The sequence below is a fragment of the Callorhinus ursinus genome, unplaced genomic scaffold (genome assembly GCF_003265705.2).
Source record: "Callorhinus ursinus isolate GAN/ISIS: 27379988/994484 unplaced genomic scaffold, GSC_fseal_2.0 scaffold3, whole genome shotgun sequence".
Classification (NCBI taxonomy): Eukaryota; Metazoa; Chordata; class Mammalia; order Carnivora; family Otariidae; genus Callorhinus; species Callorhinus ursinus.
This window is the reverse complement of record NW_027397065.1, coordinates 473,924-494,231: the sequence shown is the minus strand read 5'-3', so window position 1 is coordinate 494,231 and position 20,308 is coordinate 473,924. Positions and strand designations below refer to the sequence as shown.

Sequence of the window (20,308 nt, the reverse complement as noted above, 5' to 3'; positions counted from 1 at the left end):
TTTTCTCTCCTTTCTTTTCTCTTAGTTTATTTATTAAAGAAACCTGGTCATTTGTCCTATAGAGTTGATGACATTTTGTATTTGCTCATTGTATCCCTGTTTAAGAAGTTCACCTATTCTTTACATTTCTTGTAGAATGATAGCAACATCTAAAAATTGATTTGATGAAGTTTTCATATTTTGGTAAAGCTAGTTCTTGTCAAGAGCACATAATGTCTAGTGATCATTACCTAGAGCATTATTTCATTAGATATTGGTAAAATGGTGATATGCCAATCCTATCATTTCTTCTTCATTTATTTTCTCGAATTATTTGTATAGAGAGACTTTTTATCTCATTAATTACTTGGTTACTCTTAGGTATTTGTCCAGGAAAGACAGGCTTAATTCTTTTCCTTTATTTAGTATCATTATAAGCCTGTGGACTTTAGCCTATTTGATACATTTCAATTTGGATGTGGTTATTCTTATGGGTGCTCAAACTGCCTCATCTTTGAGCAGTGGGAGCTTCTTCAATTTGGTTCCTAAGTTCTTTGGACATAACTGCAAAGCTAGAAGCCGTTAATAACTCCTTTGCTTTCTGGTATGACAGAGTGGGCTCATCTTTTTCATTTCCTTACAAAAACTTAGAGTCACAAATTTCTTCAAAAGAAATAGTAAGTAGAGATCACAATTTGGGCAGAAAATGTACTCATTCATAAAGAGTTGGTCATTATTTCTAGGTTTTTTCCAGGGGACAGAATTAAGAATTATTTGTTTTTTAAAGGGTTTATTCTAATACCTGTAATAAATTGGATTATATGGTTTTACTTAATTTCTTTGATTTTATATTTGTATCTCTGTTTTTTGTTTTTGTTTTTCCCTGAATATCTTGATCCTTGAAGACATGAACATAACTTACAAGGAAAAGGAAGAGAGAAGGTCATCAGTTTCTGGTCTTGGTTGGTTCTCAAAGACCATGGAGGTAGTTGCCACGGTTTTCAAGCCCTAGGTAGTATGTCCAGTGAGATGCTCAGTCTGTGTCTCCAGCCTTACTATTCACATTTATCTATTTGACATTTATTTATTTAGATACAAAATTAAGTTAAATAAAACCACATGCGTGAAGAAATTACTTCTTCAAAACTGACACAGAAGAAATTTTTGGCAGGAATTAGAATCACAGACATGGTAAGACCTTTATAGCTCAACCCAGCCTTCTCTTTGTACCCATAAGAAACTGAGGCCTAATACCCTGAGCAAACTGGGGGACAGAGGGTGCTTTGAGCCTGGATCTTCTTACCCTTAATCCAGTGCTTTCCTGGACCCACTGCTTCTGTGTTTGTGACCAGCAACTTTTACTGAATACTTCCCAATGGTGGTTCTCCTAGGCAGCTGGAGTGTCACAGAAAGAGCTCTGGACATTCTAGAGTCTTGTGGATGCAGATAAAGGTCCAAGGACTAAGCTCGCATACTAGCTATGTGATTTTCCCTTAAGTAGAAAAAAACTGAGATGTGTTTGTATCTCAGCAAAATTACAAATTACTACAAATCCAAACTTATTTAGGACTACATAGAAGCACCATTATTAAATTTAGGAGTGGCAACAGTGTATTGTAATAAAATATCTATTATATAGTTTTCAAACTTAAATTCTGTAAATTAGACTTAACTAGTAACCTCATCAGTGAAATGTGGGTTGCCATTTTGCTCCATTTTGCACCATTTTGTGTTATCAGAAAGGATTTGCGGCCATTAACATCATGGAAAGGGACCTGCTTGTATTCTTTACATGGGACCTGAACCATAAAAAGAGAAAATTGAAAGCTACATAGAGAAAGCCATGTAATTTGGTTATAAACCACACTGGATATTTTTTAAATTCTCCAATATTTATTGCCTATACAAAAAGTACTGCTCTGGACTCAGTAGGATATATGAATGACTATGGCACAATTTTGGAGTGTAGCGGTCACTGAGTCTGGTGAGAATCAGACAAATACATAATCATCAGAATAGAAAGCATGATAGGATGCAAGCCTAGGGTGAAAGATAAACTCCATTCTATGAGGTAGTTTAAAAGGTGCACATTTTGACTGGAGAATCAATGAGAGTGATAGCATTTAATGTGTGCCTCAAATAAGGTATAGATTTTCATCTGGTGAATAGGAAAAGGACTTCACGTAATGAGGCATGTGTACAAATCTAAGCACGAGCGTAAGAAGGAGGAGAAAGTACTCAGGAAGAGCCTGGTGTGCAGAGAAGTGATGCCTACAACCCCAGCTGTAGACTGGGGCTGCGTAACAGAAGACCTTGAATGCCATGCTATGAAGCAGGTTTTATTTAGCTGAAATTCTGGGCGTTCCACTCATTTGACATTCAGTGTTGAGAGTCTGGTTTGGTGGACAACCACGTTCTTTGGAATTCCCCTGCTCTTATTTATTTTTATTTTTTAAAAAAGATTTATTTATTTAGTAGAGAGAGGGTGTACATGAGCTTTGAGGAGGTACTCTAACTCTGCCTGGCAGGATTACTGTGAATCTCTCCTAGAAACTTTACCAAACAGAGCTAGGCAGTTTACAAGGAAGAAAGAAAATTGATTTGGGTTTACATGTGCTGGATGTGGAGATTAAGATAAATTAAGATAAATTGGGTGATGTATGTGGAGGTAGCTAACCCTGAGCCTCCTATGAGAGCCTCCATGACTATTAGTTGAATCTGTTGAGAAAAATTTGGAAATAGGGCTCTGAGTTTCAAGAATGAGGTCCAGGCTGAAATGTAGGTTTGATAATCATTTCTATAAAGATGACAGGATCGTGGACAAGAACAAGGTCTTCTTGGAAGAGGGTGAAGTGAGAAGAGAATAGGACAAAGGACAGCAATTAAGGCGATGTCTACAGTGAAGGGATGGATTAAGGAACAAAAATCAGTGAAAGAAACTGAGACAGAAGAGAGGACGCTGTTTTGGAATCCAAGGGAAGTGAAAGCCTCCTGAAGAAAGACATTAAATGAGGTGAGATGTTGGATTTAGCTGTTAGGAAGTGACTGTGGAGGGATCAGAAGTGAGATTTGGAGGCAATCGCCATGTTTGAGCGGCTGAGAAGTGAATGGGAAATGAAGCCCTCAGACTTCGGCCCCTGGCAAAATCCTCATCTTTGAAGAGCCATCTCAAATGTTACCTCTTCTGTGACTCCTTTCCCACCTTTCTGAATTAGCCTCTTCTTATTGGTGCTTTTGTAATATTCAATCCTTTCTTTCTTGAAAAATTTCATAGCATGGCACTTCATCTGTCTACATACTGGTGTCCCAAGTGAAGACTGGTTTCCTTGCAGTAAGCAACCTTATCTTGTTCATCACTGTATTCCTGAGGTCTTAGCTTAATGCCAGGACTAGTAGTAACTCAGTAAATATTTCCTAAATGCATGAGTTAGAAAAAAAAAAAAAGAATATTTTAGGGAGTTTGAATATGGAGGAGAAGAGAAAAAATTTTGAGATAGAATAGGCTTGAGAGAAAGATCTTTAGAAAGAAGAGGCCTTGAGCATTTTCATAGACTGATAAGAAAAATTGAGGAGGCTTACATTGGGTAGACCCTTAAGGCAAAGTAAAGGGACAGGAGGTAACTGGGGGCCCTGAACACAAAAGGTCTGGAACAATTTCAGATTGTATGACCGGGATTCCTGTAATCATGGAGAGTGAATGGGTCCTCCAGCCATCCTGAGGGTCCACCTAAACCTGGTGAAGTTGATCAGTTTGCTCACTTGCTGGTTTGTATCCATTTATTTGTGAACAGACATTTAAAAATAAATGTCAGTTCTATGGGTTGGCTTGTGTTTTGTGTTTTGTTTTTTGTTTTTTTAATCTTCTCTTAAAGAAACAGCTGTGATATAATCAAAGTATCTGTTGCAGATTTTGGAAGTCATTTTGCACACCATCTTTGCAAAGGCCCTTTTCTCTTTGAATAGAAGTCAGCTAACCTACATGTGGCTTACAGTGCTTGGCATCTGTTTTTACAGCTGTCTTTTTCTGTTATCATTAACCTAAGGTTTCATGTATGAACATTATCAGCATGATAACACGGGGACTGCTCCTTGGCACATGCATTTAAGTGAATCTTTAAGTCTGAAATGAGATGTGCTAGGATTACTAAAGTCCCTCCCTCTCTTTTTAACTAGAGTTGGACAAGTTATAACCATCAAAGCAAAAGTTACCAGAGCATTCAGCACAAGCATGGAGGTAAGTGACCCCTTTTCTTCTGACTATTGGTGCCCATCTCTTCAGAGGACAGAAGAGGAGTTCTGGAATAATTTGGAGTTCATGAGATTCTGAATTTCACAAGGCCCTGGAATCTGTGGTCAGGCTCACAGGTAAATAATAAGGGCCTTGTGTTTCCCAGTCAACTCTGCTACTAAAATGAAATGTGATGCAATGCACTATTTTCACAGAGAAGGATACACAGAAGGTAAACATACAAGGGAGAAGGGCACTCTCTTGGTTCTTTGCAAAGTATGGGTTTTATTTCCTAATTATTCTGACTCTACTTGTTCTCCATCTCTTCACCTTCTACTGGAAACTAGCCCCATCATTAGCTAGTTTTTGCAAGGCAGAGTAACTGAAGGGAGAAGACCTCCTCCTTTCTTCTACATCCACTTGGTTTTATTTTCTTTACCATAGTTGTGAAAGCAACATTTTCAGAGGCTTTTGGAAATCGCTGTCCAGGTGAAACTAGCAGGAAAGGAGTTACTGGATCCTATATTGCAACTTCTAGGTCAGTTAGTACCAGTCCCTTTGATCTCTGGACACAAAAGACAGGATGGGACTTACATTTGTTTGTTAGGGCTACCGTAACCGAGTCCTGCAGACCAGGTGGCTTAACCAACAGAAATATATTGCGTCACAGCAAACCAAGGTGTCAGTAAGGTTGACTCTTTCTGAGGACTATGCAAGAGAATGTGCCCCAGTGCTCTCTTCTGGCTTCTGGCGATTTGCTGGCCGTCTTTGATGTCCTTGGCTTCTCCTGCATTGGCAGAGACTTGGCAAGTCTCTGCCTTCATCTTCACGTGGTGTTCTTATGGTGTGTGTGTCTGTGTCCGAATTCCCCCTTTTTAGAAAGACATTAGGCACATTGGATTAGGAGCCCACCCTACTCGGATGTGACCTCATCTTAACCAATTACGTCTGAACCACCCTATTTCCAAAGTCAGGTCACATTGTAACATACTGGATTTGGTGGGGGACACAATTCAACCCGTATTCCGATTCAATAAAACCGTTTGGCAATAACCACACGTACGGTGATGGCTTTACCCCAGTAGCCATATGAACAGAATACAAAACACTTGAAATCACAAGAGAAATGTTTGTGTTAAAAACCGGCTCCGTCAGCAGCAGTTGTGATGATGCTCTCTCAGCTTTGCCACGCGGTAGCCGCTGGGCTTGGCCTCTCTCCCGAGGGCTAGTGCTCGTCTTTATATTCAGCCCAAACATGGATTACACCTCCTTTTCCTTTCTCCTTTCCCTTCTATTCCCTGAGATAAGCTAAAATTCCCAAAGGAAAAAGCTGTAGACAACATGATGCCATCTTGTCCACATTAAAGAGTTGTGGTACATCTCTCTAATGATCAACAAGGCATCCGTGAACATCTCGCTTTCAAAAGCACATTTAGTAACAATGGGATTAGAAAATGCTTGTCAAATAATGCCAGTTTTTAAAATTATAATATAAAACTATAAATACAGTATGATAACTTTCTGTGTGTCTTTCATAACACACACGTAAAACTGGAAGAAAATTCACCTAAACGTTAGTAATCATTAGTCTCGGTGGCGGAATTACTAATAATATTTGCTCTGGATAATCAGATTCCATTTTTATCTATTTTTACGTTTACCAAACTTTCCATGGTAAATATGTATTTTTCTATAACCAGAAAAAAGTTATTTTTTAATTTTATGGAACATCACTGAACAAACAATGTTGCTTAAAAAGAAATTAAAATGCTGATTTTAGGGGTGCCTGGGTGGCTCAGTCGTTAAGCATCTGCCTTCGGCTCAAGTCATGGTCCCAGGGTCCTGGGATTGAGCCCTGCATCGGGCTCCCTGCTCAGTGGGAGGCCTGCTTATCCCTCTCCCACTCCCCCTGCTTGTGTTCCCTCTCTCACTGTGTCTCTCTCTGTCAAATAAATAAATAAAATCTTAAAAATAAATAAAAATAATAAATAATAAAATAATAATAAATAATAAAATGTTTTTATTCAAAAACAAAAGAAGGATGAAGTACATCACTGAATCTTGATTGCTATAATCTCATGTGTTATCTGGATGGCTGGAAGTTTACTGATTTATTTTTCTTTTCGTTTTAGATCAGCATCAAGGTCATAGTACAGGACGTGTTCCCTGGTATTGAGAAACTTGTTAGTGTGGCTTTCTCTACATTTGTAGCCAAACCAGTTGGAGAAGAAAAGGTAAATTTTCTGTGTGAAGGAGTACCTAGCATGTTATTCAGGGACATTTTAACGATTGCATCAGAATTATTATGGAAAAAAAGACCTTTCTTCTTACTGTGACATATGCTTTCCCAGGATTTGTTATCCACCCCTATTTCTGTAAAAGTTGTCATTGTGTGGTAATACGGGTGTTATGTACCTTAGAGAAAGGGAGATGTTGCCAGTTGGTGAAAATGGAAAAAAAAAATACTGTTTTAAATGATCTGAAGGGTCTTTCGGTTTCTCAAAAATAGTGTTTACTGGTTTTGTTCTTTTCTTTTGTGGTTATATAACTCAAAATTGAGTTAAATATTTTTTTTTTCTTTAAAGCAAGAGCAACTTAGTAAGCAGTTGCATGTTATGGTCCAATCATTTGTTTATACCTGAAGGAAGAATGTCAAAGAGGCTGAACTAGTGAAGTTTAGAAATAAGCTTCAAGGCATATGGAGTAAAAACAGCCTTAAAATAAATATGTTGTTCTGATGTGTGTGCCCTGGGAGCTTGCATGACCCTTGGCCAAGAGCAGCTTGTCTCTAGTCTGCCAGGGGTTCACTCATTATCGTTCCTTGGCTTTCCTTTTCAGGGTCAGGGTACCTAGGAGAGGGTTCACATTTAGTCTAAGCGTTTTTAAATGTCATAATCTAATTTAGAATATAAATCTTTCACTGCAAGGATCACTCCAGAGATGGGCACAGTGGTTTCTCCTAGTTCCACTTTGAAGCTACAAAGAGTACTTCTCACTCTACAAAAGGGTTCTTCCTCAGACTGCCTCCAACTTTAGAGCTGGGACAAAGCTGTGTTTTCTGTGTACCCAACAGAGGGGACAGCAGAACAGCACTCACAAGCTACTCCTCACTTGGGCCAGGAGGCAAAGAGATGGATGGGTCTGAATTAGTCTGCCCTGATGGCTGGGTGGTAGGTGTCCCTGCAGACTTTCGTGCACCAGGACACTTCTCCCAGTCCCTGTCCAATATTAGACACACCACAGGACATATTCACATTGCCCGCGGGCATGCTTTTTCAAACTGGAGTTCATATCAGCTATTATTTAAAATGCAGCTTTCTGGGCTGCGTCCCAGACCTCCTGAATGAGAGTCACTAGTATAGGAACTTGGAATCTGTACTTTGACAAAGCATCCCAGGTATCCTATGTTCATTAAAATCTAAGACATCGAGATAGGTCTTGCAAACCATTCTGTTTTTCCGGGAGTGCCCCCAAATCTCCAAACACTTGAGAATGAGAGAATATGGGGGTGAGTGGAAGTGATCGAAAAGAGTCTGCATCACTGTCCTGTTCCACGTTCTCATTCTGACCTCAGGGACTCATGGGTTAAGAATATAATAGTCACACTTCAGTTCAGCCTCTGCTGAGCCTGAAGAACTGTTTTCTGAAAGTGGTTCTGGAAGGTTGGTGCCTTGCGGTACTGCCATAATAGGTTGGCTCAGGTAACCTTTATGTAAAGCACTTTTCCCAGACTTTCCAGCTAGGACCATTCTTGTTCAGTGGCGCTTCACTAAGAAAGCCATGAAAAATCAGAGGTTTGGTCTAAAACTGCAGGCATGTGCATTTCTGCCCAAAATGAGTTTATTCCAGGATGAGATGGTCAGTGACTAGGCTTTAGTTCATCAGTTGCACAGACTGGATCATTGAAGGACTCACAAGACTCCGTAGGGGATGCTCATGCAGGGCTTCACGAAAACTAAAAGAAATGGTATAGCAGGAGAAAGAAAGCACAGGCAAACATCAAAGAAGTTCAAGGCTTCCAGGCATAGTTCTCAGGGTCCTTTTCCTTTTTTTTTTTTTATTATTTTATTTCATTTTTTCATCATGGTAAGTGCTCTCTTTAATCCCTATCCCCATTTCACCCCCCCACCTCCCCTCTGGTAACCATCAGTTTGTTATTCATATTTAAGAGTGTTTCTTGGTTTGTCTCTCTTTTTTTTTTCTTTCTCATTTGTTTTTGTTTCTTAAATTCCACATATGAGTGAGATCATATGGTATTTGTCTTTCTCTGACTTGTTTCGCTTAGCATTATACTCTCTGCTTCATCCTTGTAATAGCAAATGGCAAGATTTCATTCTTCAATGGCAATATTCCATTATATATGTATATACCACATCTACATCTTCTTTATCCGTTCATCTATCCCTGGACACCTGGGCTGCTTCCATAGTTTGGATATTGTGAATAACACTATTATAAACATAGGGGTACATGTATCCCTCTGAATTAGTCTTTTTGTATTTTGGGGGTAAATACCCCATAGTGCTAGTACTGGATCATAGGGTAGTTCTGTCTTTAACTTTCTGAGGAACCTCCATACTGTTCTCCAGAGTGGTTGCATCAGTTTTCATTCCCACCAACAGTGCAGGAAGGTTCCCCTTTCTCCACATCCTCGCCAACATCTGTTGTTTCTTGTGGTGTTGAATTTTAGCCATTCTGACAGGTGTGAGGTGATATCTCATTGTAGTTTTGATTTGTATTTCTCTGATAGCTAGTGATGTTGAGCATCTTTTCATGTGTCTGTTGTCCATCTGGATGCCTTCTTTGGAGAAATGTCTGTTCATGTCTTCTGTCCATTTTTAAATTGGATTATTTAGTTTGTGGGTGTTGAGTTGTATCAGTTCTTCCTATGTTTTGGATACTAACCCTGTATCAGATATATCATTTGCAAATATCTTCTCCCATTCAGTAGGTTGCCTTTTAGTTTTGTCAATTATTGTCTTTGCTCTGCAGAAACTTTTTATTTTGTTGTACTCCCAATAGTTTATTTTTGTTTTTATTTCCTTGCCTCAGGAGACATATCTAGAAAAATGTTGCTATGGCCAATGTCAGAGGAATTGCTGCCTGTGCTTTCTTCAAGGATTTTAATGGTTTCAGGTCTCATATTTAGGTCTTTAACCCATTTTGAGTTTATTTTTTTGTATGGTGAAAGAAAGGGGTCCAATTTCATTTTTTTGCATGTGATTGTCCAATTTTCCCACCACTGTTTGTTGAAGAGACTTTTTCTTATTACATATTCATTCCTCCTTTGTCAAAGATTAATTGACCATGTAATTGTGAGTTTATATCTGGGTTTTCTGTTCTATTCCATTGATCTATGTGTCTATTTTTGCCAGTACCATGCTGTTTTAATTACTAGCACTTTGTAATATAACTTGCCACCTAGAATTGTGGCACCTCCAGTTTTGTTTTTGTTTTTGTTTTCTTTGAATTTTATTTATTTGACAGAGAGAGAGAGAGCTAGAGAGGGAACACAAGCAGGGGCAGAAGGAGAGGGAGAAGCAGGCTTCCCGCTGAGCAGGGAGCTGACATGGGGCTCGATCCCAGGACCCTGGGATCATTACCTGAGCTGAAGGCAGATGCTTAATGACTGAGCCACCCAGGTGCCCCTTGTTTTTCTTTTTCAAGATTGTTTTGGCTACTCGAGGTCTTTTGTGGTTCCATATAAATTTAAGGATTGTTTGTTCTAGTTCTATGAAAAATGCTGTTGGTATTTTGATAGGGATTGCATTAAATGTGTATTTGACATTTTAACAATATTTGTTCTTCCAATCCATGAGCATGGAATGTCTTTCCATTTCTTTGTATTGTCTTGAACTTCTTTTATCAGTGTTTTATAGTTTTCAGAGTACAGGTCTTTCATGTCTTTGGTCAGGTTTATTCATAGATATTTTGTTGTTTTTGGTGCATTTGTAAATAGGATTATTTTCTTAATTTCTTTCTCTGCTGCTTCATTATTAGTGCATAGGAATGGAACAGATTTCTGTACATTGATTTTGTATCCTGTGACTGTATTAAATTTATCACTTCTTTTTTGCTGGAGTTAGGGTTTTCTATATCATGTCATCTTCAAATAGTGAAAATTTTACTTCTTCCTTACCAATTCAGATTCCCCTTTTTTCCTTTTGTTGTCTAATTGCTGTGGCTAGGACTTGTAGTACTATGTTGAATAAAAGTGGTGAAGGGGAACAGCCGTGTCTTGTTCCTGATCTTAGGGGAAAAGCTCTCAGTTTTTCACTCTCAGGGTCCTTTTCAGATATACAAAATATGCTTCATCTGTAGATTGGAGAGCCAAGACACAAGCTTTTTTTTTTTTTTTAAGATTTTATTTATTTGTCAGAGAGAGAGGGAGAGAGAGTGTGCATGTGAGCGCACAATCAAGGGGAGTGGCAGGCTCCCTGCTGAGCAGGGAGCCCAATGCGGGACTTGATCCCAGGACCCTGGAATCATAACCTGAGCCTAAGGCAGATGCTTAACTGACTGAGCCACCCGGGCATGCCAAGACACAAGTTTACCAGGTGGACTTTTATACCCCACTGGTCACACAACTAAAACAAGGCTGTGGAGTTAAACCAGTATAAGTTATCAACTCTATATATTCCTAAACAAATTAGACAAGGCAGTGTACAGGAGTTTTAGACTTGAAAGCAGCATAGTATGAATCACTAGTTGCTTTGTCTTCTTGGCTAAGGGTCAGTGCCAGCCCTCAGGTGTCCTGGAAATGAGCATGGAATTTATTCCCATCTCAAGGTGACTTCCTTATGCACACAGGTCAAGAGACAGGCATTTATGGCAGAGCTTGAGCCTTTGGTTCTGTTGCATTGTATTTTTAGGTTTCTGGAGGTCAAAGCTCTGTTCTGACCTTTTGATTCTTTTAGTTTGCTTATCAGATAATGTTTTCACCATGTGATGAAATTTCCAAATTAGAAATAACTCTCAGTACTTGACAGCTTTCTCTAGAACATGTTTATTCCCTCCCTTTGAGATCTTATTTTTGCAAGAAGTATAAAACATTTCTTGGTAAGAGTTCAATGGACTCAAAGTCCCCCTCCTCCATTCATTAATTTGAAGAATATTTTTAGTTTGCAGCTCTGTTGAAAATTTTAAAAAGCTGGGAAAATTAATATTTAGAAAACTCTTTAAAGCACATATCTTAGTGTATGAAGAAATAATTAAGCCTATATTGATTTTTTTTAGTTTAAAAATATTGTAAGAAAGAAATTTAGTCAAATAATATGTGTAAAAAGACCCGGAAATGCTCTATTTATTTTGAGTTAGAAAACAATGTAACATATCATTAATTTTACAAAATTCGTGTTGTGCTCTTGTAATTTAACAAGGCAATGTTTTTCTTTCTCTAGATTCATTTAAAACCAGTCACACTTCTAACTGAGCAAGATCATGTGGAACATAATCTGGCTTCTGAGAGAAGGAAAGTTCGATTACATCATGAGGGTACCTTTAAAAACTTGATGAAGGAAAATAGGAGGTTTGACGGTCAGTAAATCTACTTATAGGAACTTTAATTATATGACTGTGACAAGTGAAAGGGTCTTTTCTTAGAGCACACTTCTTTTCACCTTATTATTACAATTTTGCCCCGGTGATGGTAGGTATCTTTCCCAACAAACCCAGTGGCTGGAGAAGGAAGGGCCTGGCTACTTCAAAATATAACTGCTGACACCGAAGACCTCTTTAAATTGATGGTTCTCCACGGGAAGAGACAGGAAAGAAGGGTGACAGGGACCAGGCAGTCCTTATCGGTAAGAATGCGCTCAGTAATGATCAATGAATAAAGGAATGACAACGCGATATATCCATCTGGTGCTTCACAGTTTACTAAGCAGTCTCTCATTCATTACTTCATATGAGCTGATTATAATATCAACAAAGGAGGAAACTGAACCCAAGCAGGGAAGACTCTCGCTAAAGATCACAGGACGCACTTTGATTCTATTCTTGCTATGAACCGAAGCACTAAGATTCTATTCCTATTTCCTGGTTCTTCCCCAGTAACACTGGGTTTGATGAGCCAAAATGTCTTAGTTCTCTGACTGTGATCTCCCAGGCTCTTTGAGGCCTCATGGGGCCAGAATGGCAGGGAAAAGAAAGCTGCCTTGCCCCTCTCCTGCCCTTCCTTTTCTTCTGACCCCATCTCCTGCAGCCCCAGGGGAGATGACCTCCCGGGGAGAGCAAGTGGTGAAGTTGGAAGTGGAGTGGTCCAGCTCAAGTCCCTCTGCTCACCACTGCCAGAGGGGCCAGGAAGTTCATAGAAGGTCTATCTCCCTCTAGGAAAGATGGTGGAGGAGTAGGGGACCCTATTTCAACTGGTCCCCGGAATTGAGCTGGATATCTACCAGACCACTCTGAGCACCCACGAAACCATCCTGAAATGTAAGAAGATCTGGATCTCTACAAATAGAATATCACAGGCAGTTGGTTTCAAGGTACGAAGCGGGGAGCTGTGATTCCACGGGCAGATACCGGAGGATAAACGGCAGCGGGAGTGTGCCTGGCCGTGGGGATCCTACACCGCCGGTGAGCGACAGCCTCGCACTGGGGACAGGGCACAGACTGGCAGACCTGTAGCAGTGGGGAAAGAACTTTAGGGCAGCCCCTGGGATGGAAACCTGGAGCAGCGGGGTTGCACATGCGATCTGGGGGCAGCTGGTGGTTTTAGAAGCACAGAGGGCAGAGACGTGCTCCGACCTGGAGGCAGGACTGGGGGCGCTGCGGAGGGGCGCACAACCCAGGACGCTGTAGTTTATAGCAGCACGGACAGAAATGGAGACAGTGTGGCCTGGTGAGCTCACTGAAGAGCAGACTGCGATCTCTCTGCTCTGAGGCAGAGGGTTGGAAACGGTCTCTTCTGCTCTGACTCACAGAAAAGACGCGGAAAGCCACCAGGGAAAGCCGCCAGAGAATAAAAGCCCCCAAAACTGATTCCCGCTGAGCCCATCCCCCGCCACGTGGGGGGGGGCAGGGCAACTCCGCCCAAACAGGGTTGCCTGAGTAACGGCGCGGCAGGCCCCTCCCCCAGAAGACAGGCTGGGAAAACAAGAGGCCAGCAACCCTAAGGTCCCAAGAAAACAGGAGCATCTTGCTTGGGTTCTGGTCAATAATTTGGACTGTATACATTCCCTCAAACACCCATTAACAGAATGACTTGGAGGAGGAGCCCCCAAAATAGAAAAGACTCAGAGATTATGCTGCAGATTTACAAATGGATGCAGATATAACCAAGATGTCGGAGATGGAATTCAGGCTAGCAATTGTGAAGACAATGGCTAGAATGGAGAAATCAATTAATGGCAACATAGAGTCTCTAAGGGCAGAAATGAAAGCTGAATTGGCAGAACTTAAAAATGCTATCAAGGAGATCCAATCCAATCTAGATAATCTAACAGCTAGGGTAAGTGAGGCAGAAGAACGAATAAGCGACCTGGAAGACAATATAATAGATAAAAAGGGAAAAGAGGAGGCCAGGGAAACACAACTCAGAATCTGTGAAAATAGAATCAGAGAAATAAGTGACACCATGAAGCGTTCCAATGTCAGAATAATTGGAATTCCGGAGGGAGTGGAGAGAGAGAGGGGACTAGAAGATGTATTTGAGCAAATCGTAGCTGAGAACTTCCCTAATCTGGGAAATGAAGCAAACATTCGCGTCCTAGAGGCAGAGAGGACCCCCCCACAAGATCAAGGAAAACAGGCCAACACCCTGGCATGTAATAGTAAAACTTGCAAATCTTAGAACCAAGGAAACCATCTTAAGGGCAGTTAGGGGGAAGAGATTCCTTACGTACAGAGGAAGGAACATCGGAATAATGTCAGACCTATCCACAGAGACCTGGCAAGCCAGAAAGGCCTGGCAAGACATATTCAGCATACTAAATGAGAAGAACACGCAGCCAAGAATACTTTATCCGGCAAGGCTTTCATTTAGAATGGATGGAGAGATGCAGAGCTTCCACGACTGGCAGAAACTGAAAGGATATGTGACCACTAAGCTGGCCCTGCAAGAAAGATTAAGGGGGGTTCTATAAAAGGAGAAAGACCCCAAGAGTGATATACAACAGAAATTTACAGGGACAACCTATAAAAACAATGTCTTCACAGGCAACATGATGACAATTAATTCATATCTCTCAATAATCACTCTCAATGTGAATGGCCTAAATGCTCCCATAAAACGGCACAGGGTTGCAGATTGGATAAAAAGACAGGACCCATCCATATGCTGCCTACAAGAGACTCATTTGGAACCTAAAGATACATCCAGACTGAAAGTGAAGGGATGGAGATCCATCTTCCATGCCAGCGGACCTCAAAAGAAAGCTGGGGTAGCAATCCTTCTATCAGACAAATTAGATTTTAAACTAAAGTCTGTAATTAGAGACACAGAAGGACACTATATCATTCTTAAAGGGTCTATCCAACAAGAACTAACAATTGTAAATATCTATGCCCCTAACATGGGAGCAGCCATCTACATAAGCCAACTGTTAACCAAAATAAAGAGTCATATTGATAACAATATGTTAATTGTAGGAGACCTCAATACTCCACTCTCAGCAATGGACAGATCATCTAAGCAGAAAATCAACAAGGAAACAAGAGCTTTGAATGATACACTGGATCAGATGGACCTCATAGATATTTATAGAACATTCCACCCTAAAACAACAGAATACTCACTCTTCTCAAGCGCACATGGAACTTTCTCCAGAATAGAGCACATACTGAGTCACAAATCAGGTCTCAACCGATACCAAAAGATTGAGATTATTCCCTGCATATTCTTAGACCACAATGCTTTAAAACTGGAACTCAATCACAAGAAAAAATTTGGCAGAAATTCAAACACTTGGAAGCTAAAGACCACTCTGCTCAAGAATGTTTGGGTCAACCAGGAAATCAAAGAAGAACTTAAACAATTCATGGAAATCAATGAGAACAAAAACACATCGGTCCAAAACCTATGGGATACTGCAAAGGTGGTCCTAAGGGGGAAATACATAGCCATCCAAGCCTCACTCAAAAAAATAGAAAAATCCCGAATTCACCAACTAACTCTACACCTTAAAGAACTAGGGAAAAAGCAACAAATGATGCCTAAGCCACACATTAGAAGAGAAATAATTAAAATTAAAGCAGAGATCAATGAATTAGAAACCAGAAACAGAGTAGATCAGATCAACGAAACTAGAAGTTGGTTCTTTGAAAGAATTAATAAGATCAATAAACCACTGGCCAGACTTATCCAAAAGAAAAGAGAAAGGGCCCAAATTAATAAAATTATGAATAAAAGGGGAGAGATCACGACTAACACCAAGGAAATAGAAACAATTATTAGAAATTATTATCAACAACTATATGCCAATAAACTGAGCAATCTGGATGAAATGGAGGCCTTCCTAGAAATCTATAAGCTGCCAAGACTGAAACAGGAAGAAATTGACAACCTGAATAGGCCAATAACCAGTAACGAGATTGAAGCAGTGATCCAAAACCTCCCAAAAAACAAGAGTCTGGGGCCTGATGGATTCCCTGGGGAATAATACCAAACATTCAAAGAAGAAATAATACCTATTCTACTGAAGCTGTTTCAAAAAATAGAAACAGAAGGAAAACTTCCAAACTCATTCTATGAAGCCAACATTACCTTAATCCCCAAACCAGGCAAAGACCCCATCAAAAAGGAGAATTTCAGACCAATATCCCTGATGAATATGGATTCCAAAATCCTCAACAAAATCCTAGCTAATAGGATCCAACAGTACATTAAAAGGATCATCCACCGTGACCAAGTGGGATTTATCCCCAGGATGCAAGGGTGGTTCAACATTCGTAAATCAATCAATGTGATAGAACACATTAATAAGAGGAGGGAGAAGAACCATATGGTCCTCTCAATTGATGCAGAAAAAGCATTTGACAAAATACAACATCCTTTCCTGATTAAAACTCTCCAGAGTATAGGGATAGAGGGAACATTCCTCAAGTTCATAAAATCCATCTATGAAAAACCCACAGCGAATATCATCCTCAATGGGGAAAAGCTGAGAGCCTTTCCCTTAAGATCAGGAACACGTCAAGGATGCCCACTCTCACCACTGCTGTTCAACATAGTACTAGAAGTCCTAGCAACAGCAATCAGACAACAAAAAGAAATAAAAGGTATTCAAATTGGCAAAGAAGAAGTCAAACTCTCTCTTTTCGCAGACGACATGATATTTTATGTGGAAAACCCAAAAGACTCCACCCCCAAATGACTAGAACTCATACAGCAATTCAGTAATGTGGCAGGATACAAAATCAATGCTCAGAAATCAGTTGCTTTCTTATACACTAACAACGCAACAGTAGAAAGAGAAATTAGAGAAACGATTCCATTTACAATAGCACCAAAACCATAAGATACCTCAGAATAAACCTAACCAAAGAGGTAAAGGATCTATACTCTAGGAACTGCAGAACACTCATGAAAGAAATTGAAGAAGACACAAAAAGATGGAAAAATATTCCATGCTCATGGATCGGAAGAATAAACATTGTTAAAATGTCTGTGCTACCCAGAGCGATCTATACCTTCAGTGCCATCCCGATCAAAATTCCAATGACATTTTTCAAAGTACTGGAACAATCCTAAAATTTGTATGGAATCAGAAAAGACCCCGAATCGCCAAAGAAATGTTGAAAAAGAAAAAGCTGGGGGCATCACATTGCCCAATTTCAAGCTATATTACAAAGCTGTGATCACCAAGACAGCATGGTACTGGCACAAAAACAGACATATAGACCAATGGAACAGAATAGAGAACCCAGATATGGACCCTCAACTCTATGGTCAAATAATCTTTGACAAAGCAGGAAAAAACATGCAATGGAAAAAAGACAGTCTCTTCAATAAATGGTGCTGGGAAAATTGGACAGCCACATGCAGAAGAATGAAACTCGACCATTCTCTAACGCCATTCACAAAGATAAACTCAAAGTGGATGAAAGACCTCAGTGTGAGACAGGAATCCATCCAAATCTTAGAGGAGAACATAGTCAGTAAACTCTTTGACATCGCCCACAGCAACTTCTTTCAAGATACATCTCCAAAAGCTAGTGAAACAAAGGCAAAAATGAACTTTTGGGACTTCATCAAGATAAAAACCTTCTGCACAGCAAAGGAAATAGTCAACAAAACAAAAAGGCAACCCACAGGATGGGAGAAGATATTTGCAAATGATGCTACAGATAAAGGGCTGGTATCCAAGATCTATAAAGAACTTCTCAAACTCAACACCCAAAAAACAAATGATCAAGTCAAAAAGTGGGCAGAAGATATGAAAAGACAATTCTCTGAAAAAGACATACAAATGGCTAACAGACACACGAAAACATGTTCATCATCATTAGCCATCAGGGAAATTCAAATCAAAACCACATTGAGGTACCACCTTACACCAGTTAGAATGGCAAAAATGGACAGGGAAAGAAACAACAAATGTTGGAGAGGTTGTGGAGAAAGGGGAGCCCTCTTACACTGTTGGTGGGAATGCAAGTTGGTACAGCCACTTTGGAAAACAGTGTGGAGGTTCCTCAAAAATTTAAAAATAGAGCTACCCTACAACCCAGCAATTGTACTCCTGGGTATTTACCCCAAAGACACAGATGCAGTGAAAAGAAGGGCCATATGCACCCCAATGTTCATAGCAGCAATGTCCTCAATAGCCAAACTGTGGAAAGAGCCGAGATGCCCTTCAACAGATGAATGGATAAAGAAGATGTGGTCCATATATAGAATGGAATATTACTCAGCCATCAGAAGGATGAATACCCAACTTTCACATCAACATGGATGGGACTGGAGGAGATGATGCTAAGTGAAATAAGTCAAGCAGAGAAAGTCAATTATCATATGGTTTCATTTATCTGTGGAACATACGGAATAGCATGGAGGACATTAGGAGAAGGAAGGGAAAAATGAGGGGGGGAGAATTGGAGGGAGAGATGAACCATGAGAGACTATGGACTCTGAGAAACAAACAGGGTTCTAGAGGGGAGGGGAGAGGGGGGATGGGTTAGCCCGGTGATGGGTATTAAGGAGGGCACGTACTGCATGGAGCACTGGGTGTTATACAAAAACAATGGATCGTGGATCCCTACATCAAAAACTAATGATGTATTGTATGATGACTAACATAACATAATAAAATTTAAAAAAAAAGAAGGTCCAACTCCCTCCTGAGCTCCAAAAGCAGACACATGTAGAAGAGGAAGGAAAGGATGAATACCTCCCATTTACATCAACATGGATAGAACTGGAGGGGATTATGCTAAGTGAAATAAGTCAAGCAGAGAAAGACGATTATATGGTTTCACTCACATGTGGAACACAAGGAATAGCACAGGACCACAGGGAAGGGAGGGAAAACTGAGTGGGAAGAAATCAGAGAGGGAGACAAACCATGAGAGACTCTTGGCTCTGGGAAACAAACTGAGGGTTGTGGAAAGGGATGTGGGTGGGGGGGTAACGGGGTGGATGGGCATTAAAGAGGGCACATGATGTGATGAGCACTGGGTGTTATACACAGATAATGAATCACTGAATATTACATCAAAAACCAATGATGTCTTATATGTTGGATAATTTAATTTAAATAAAATAAAATAGGAATGGGATAAATCTGTAAAAAAAGAAGAAGAAGAAGAAAAAGGAGAGATGAGAAAGGATCAGAATGAGCATATTAAAAGAGAGGAAGGAAGAAGAGGACACACAGATGCAGAGGAGAGAGGAAAGACAGAGACAGGGGTGACGTGTGGGGGGCGGGGGCTTTCTTCTGCTCTGCATGACGTCATCATAGTCCTGGGACCACCTCACAGATGATCTTTGCGTTGGAAAAAAAAGTTTTTCAAAGGCTTCTATTCTTGCAGAACTTCAAAAGACAATGCCCATTAATTACCAAGCTACTTTTAAAGAAATGAAGACACCATCATTAAATTACTGTGCTGAGAAGAATCCATCCTTCTGTAAAGATGGTCTTGGTACCAAACTATATTTAAAATGCGTTTTGCTAAAGTAATGAAATGGCTAAACCATGAGAGCAAGGGCATGCTAGAGAGAAAATTCAAGGTGGAAGGAGGCAGGACATGACAAGATAGGACTGTGTCATGAAGGCTCTCTTAGGCCAGGCAAAGAGGCTTGACCTTTCTTCTCTCCTTGAGGGAAGCCGGTGAAGATTTGGGCTGGCTTTGCATGATTAGGCTGGCACTTAATATAGTCATTCTGCATAGGAGAAGAGGGACTAGAGGGATGGAGGCCAGGCAAGGGGAGAGGAGCAGCTACTCCAGGCAATGATTGTCGAGAGGGGAGGGGAAAAGGCCAAAAATATGCAAGGGATAACATCAGCAGAATAGGGTCACTCATGTGGGGAGATGGGTGAGGAAAGTAACTCTCAGGTTTCCAGTCTGAGCAACTGGTTAGCTAATGGTGGTATCATGAATGGAGCTAATGCATAGGAGAGGGAGGAGAGGGGCAGTGTTGATGAAGGTGGATGATGAGTTTAGTGTAGTCTGTGGTGCCTGTGGAACAACCAAAAGGACAAAACCAGGGCTGGGGAGACTTAGTTTGCGACACAACAGCTTACAGATGGTAATTCAAATGAAGCAGTACCTACAGTCACCTAGGGAGGGCTCACGGTGGCACAAGAGTGGTGGGCCAAGAGTGAAATTTGGAGAACATGGCCATTTAAGAGGTGATTAGAGGAGGAGGTGGATCTACAAAGGAGACCTAGAGGGACTAGTGGGAGGGGTGCAGGGAGAACCAGAGAGACTAGCGTCGTAAGCCGAGGGAGTAGAGTTACATGAAGAAATGAGAGGTCAACTGTGTTCCAGAAAGTTAGGAATAAAAACTGTCCACTGAACTTGGAATACAGAAGTCATTCCCACGTGCTGCAGCCATTCAAATATAAAGGTTAAACGATTGTAATTGACTTGAGTTCCAGTTTGTTAGGAAGTTGGCAGATCACCTCTAGTGGTCTGGTTCAGTTTAGAATTATAGATTTTTAG

At 40.4% G+C, this 20,308-nt stretch overlaps 1 protein-coding gene and 1 long non-coding RNA gene across 3 annotated transcripts in view; one reads left to right on the top strand and one right to left on the bottom strand.

Moving 5' to 3' along the window:
• Positions 1 to 1,361, bottom strand: part of LOC112819898 (uncharacterized) — a 64,071-nt gene extending 62,710 nt beyond the window's left edge. The window contains exon 1 of the long non-coding RNA XR_003206993.2: positions 1,283 to 1,361. This is a non-coding gene — a long non-coding RNA (uncharacterized lncRNA). The remainder of the gene's footprint in view (positions 1 to 1,282) is intronic.
• Positions 1 to 20,308, top strand: part of ACOT12 (acyl-CoA thioesterase 12) — a 50,879-nt gene that overhangs the window by 8,220 nt on the left and 22,351 nt on the right. The window contains exons 3-6 of one of the 2 annotated variants that reach the window (XM_073887498.1): positions 885 to 964; positions 4,153 to 4,213; positions 6,340 to 6,441; positions 11,608 to 11,743. In XM_073887498.1, the coding sequence (XP_073743599.1) occupies positions 4,208 to 4,213; positions 6,340 to 6,441; positions 11,608 to 11,743 (244 nt within the window). In that variant the 5' untranslated portion in view covers positions 885 to 964; positions 4,153 to 4,207. The remainder of the gene's footprint in view (positions 1 to 884; positions 965 to 4,152; positions 4,214 to 6,339; positions 6,442 to 11,607; positions 11,744 to 20,308) is intronic. The other variant, XM_025866721.2, reaches the window with a different exon arrangement.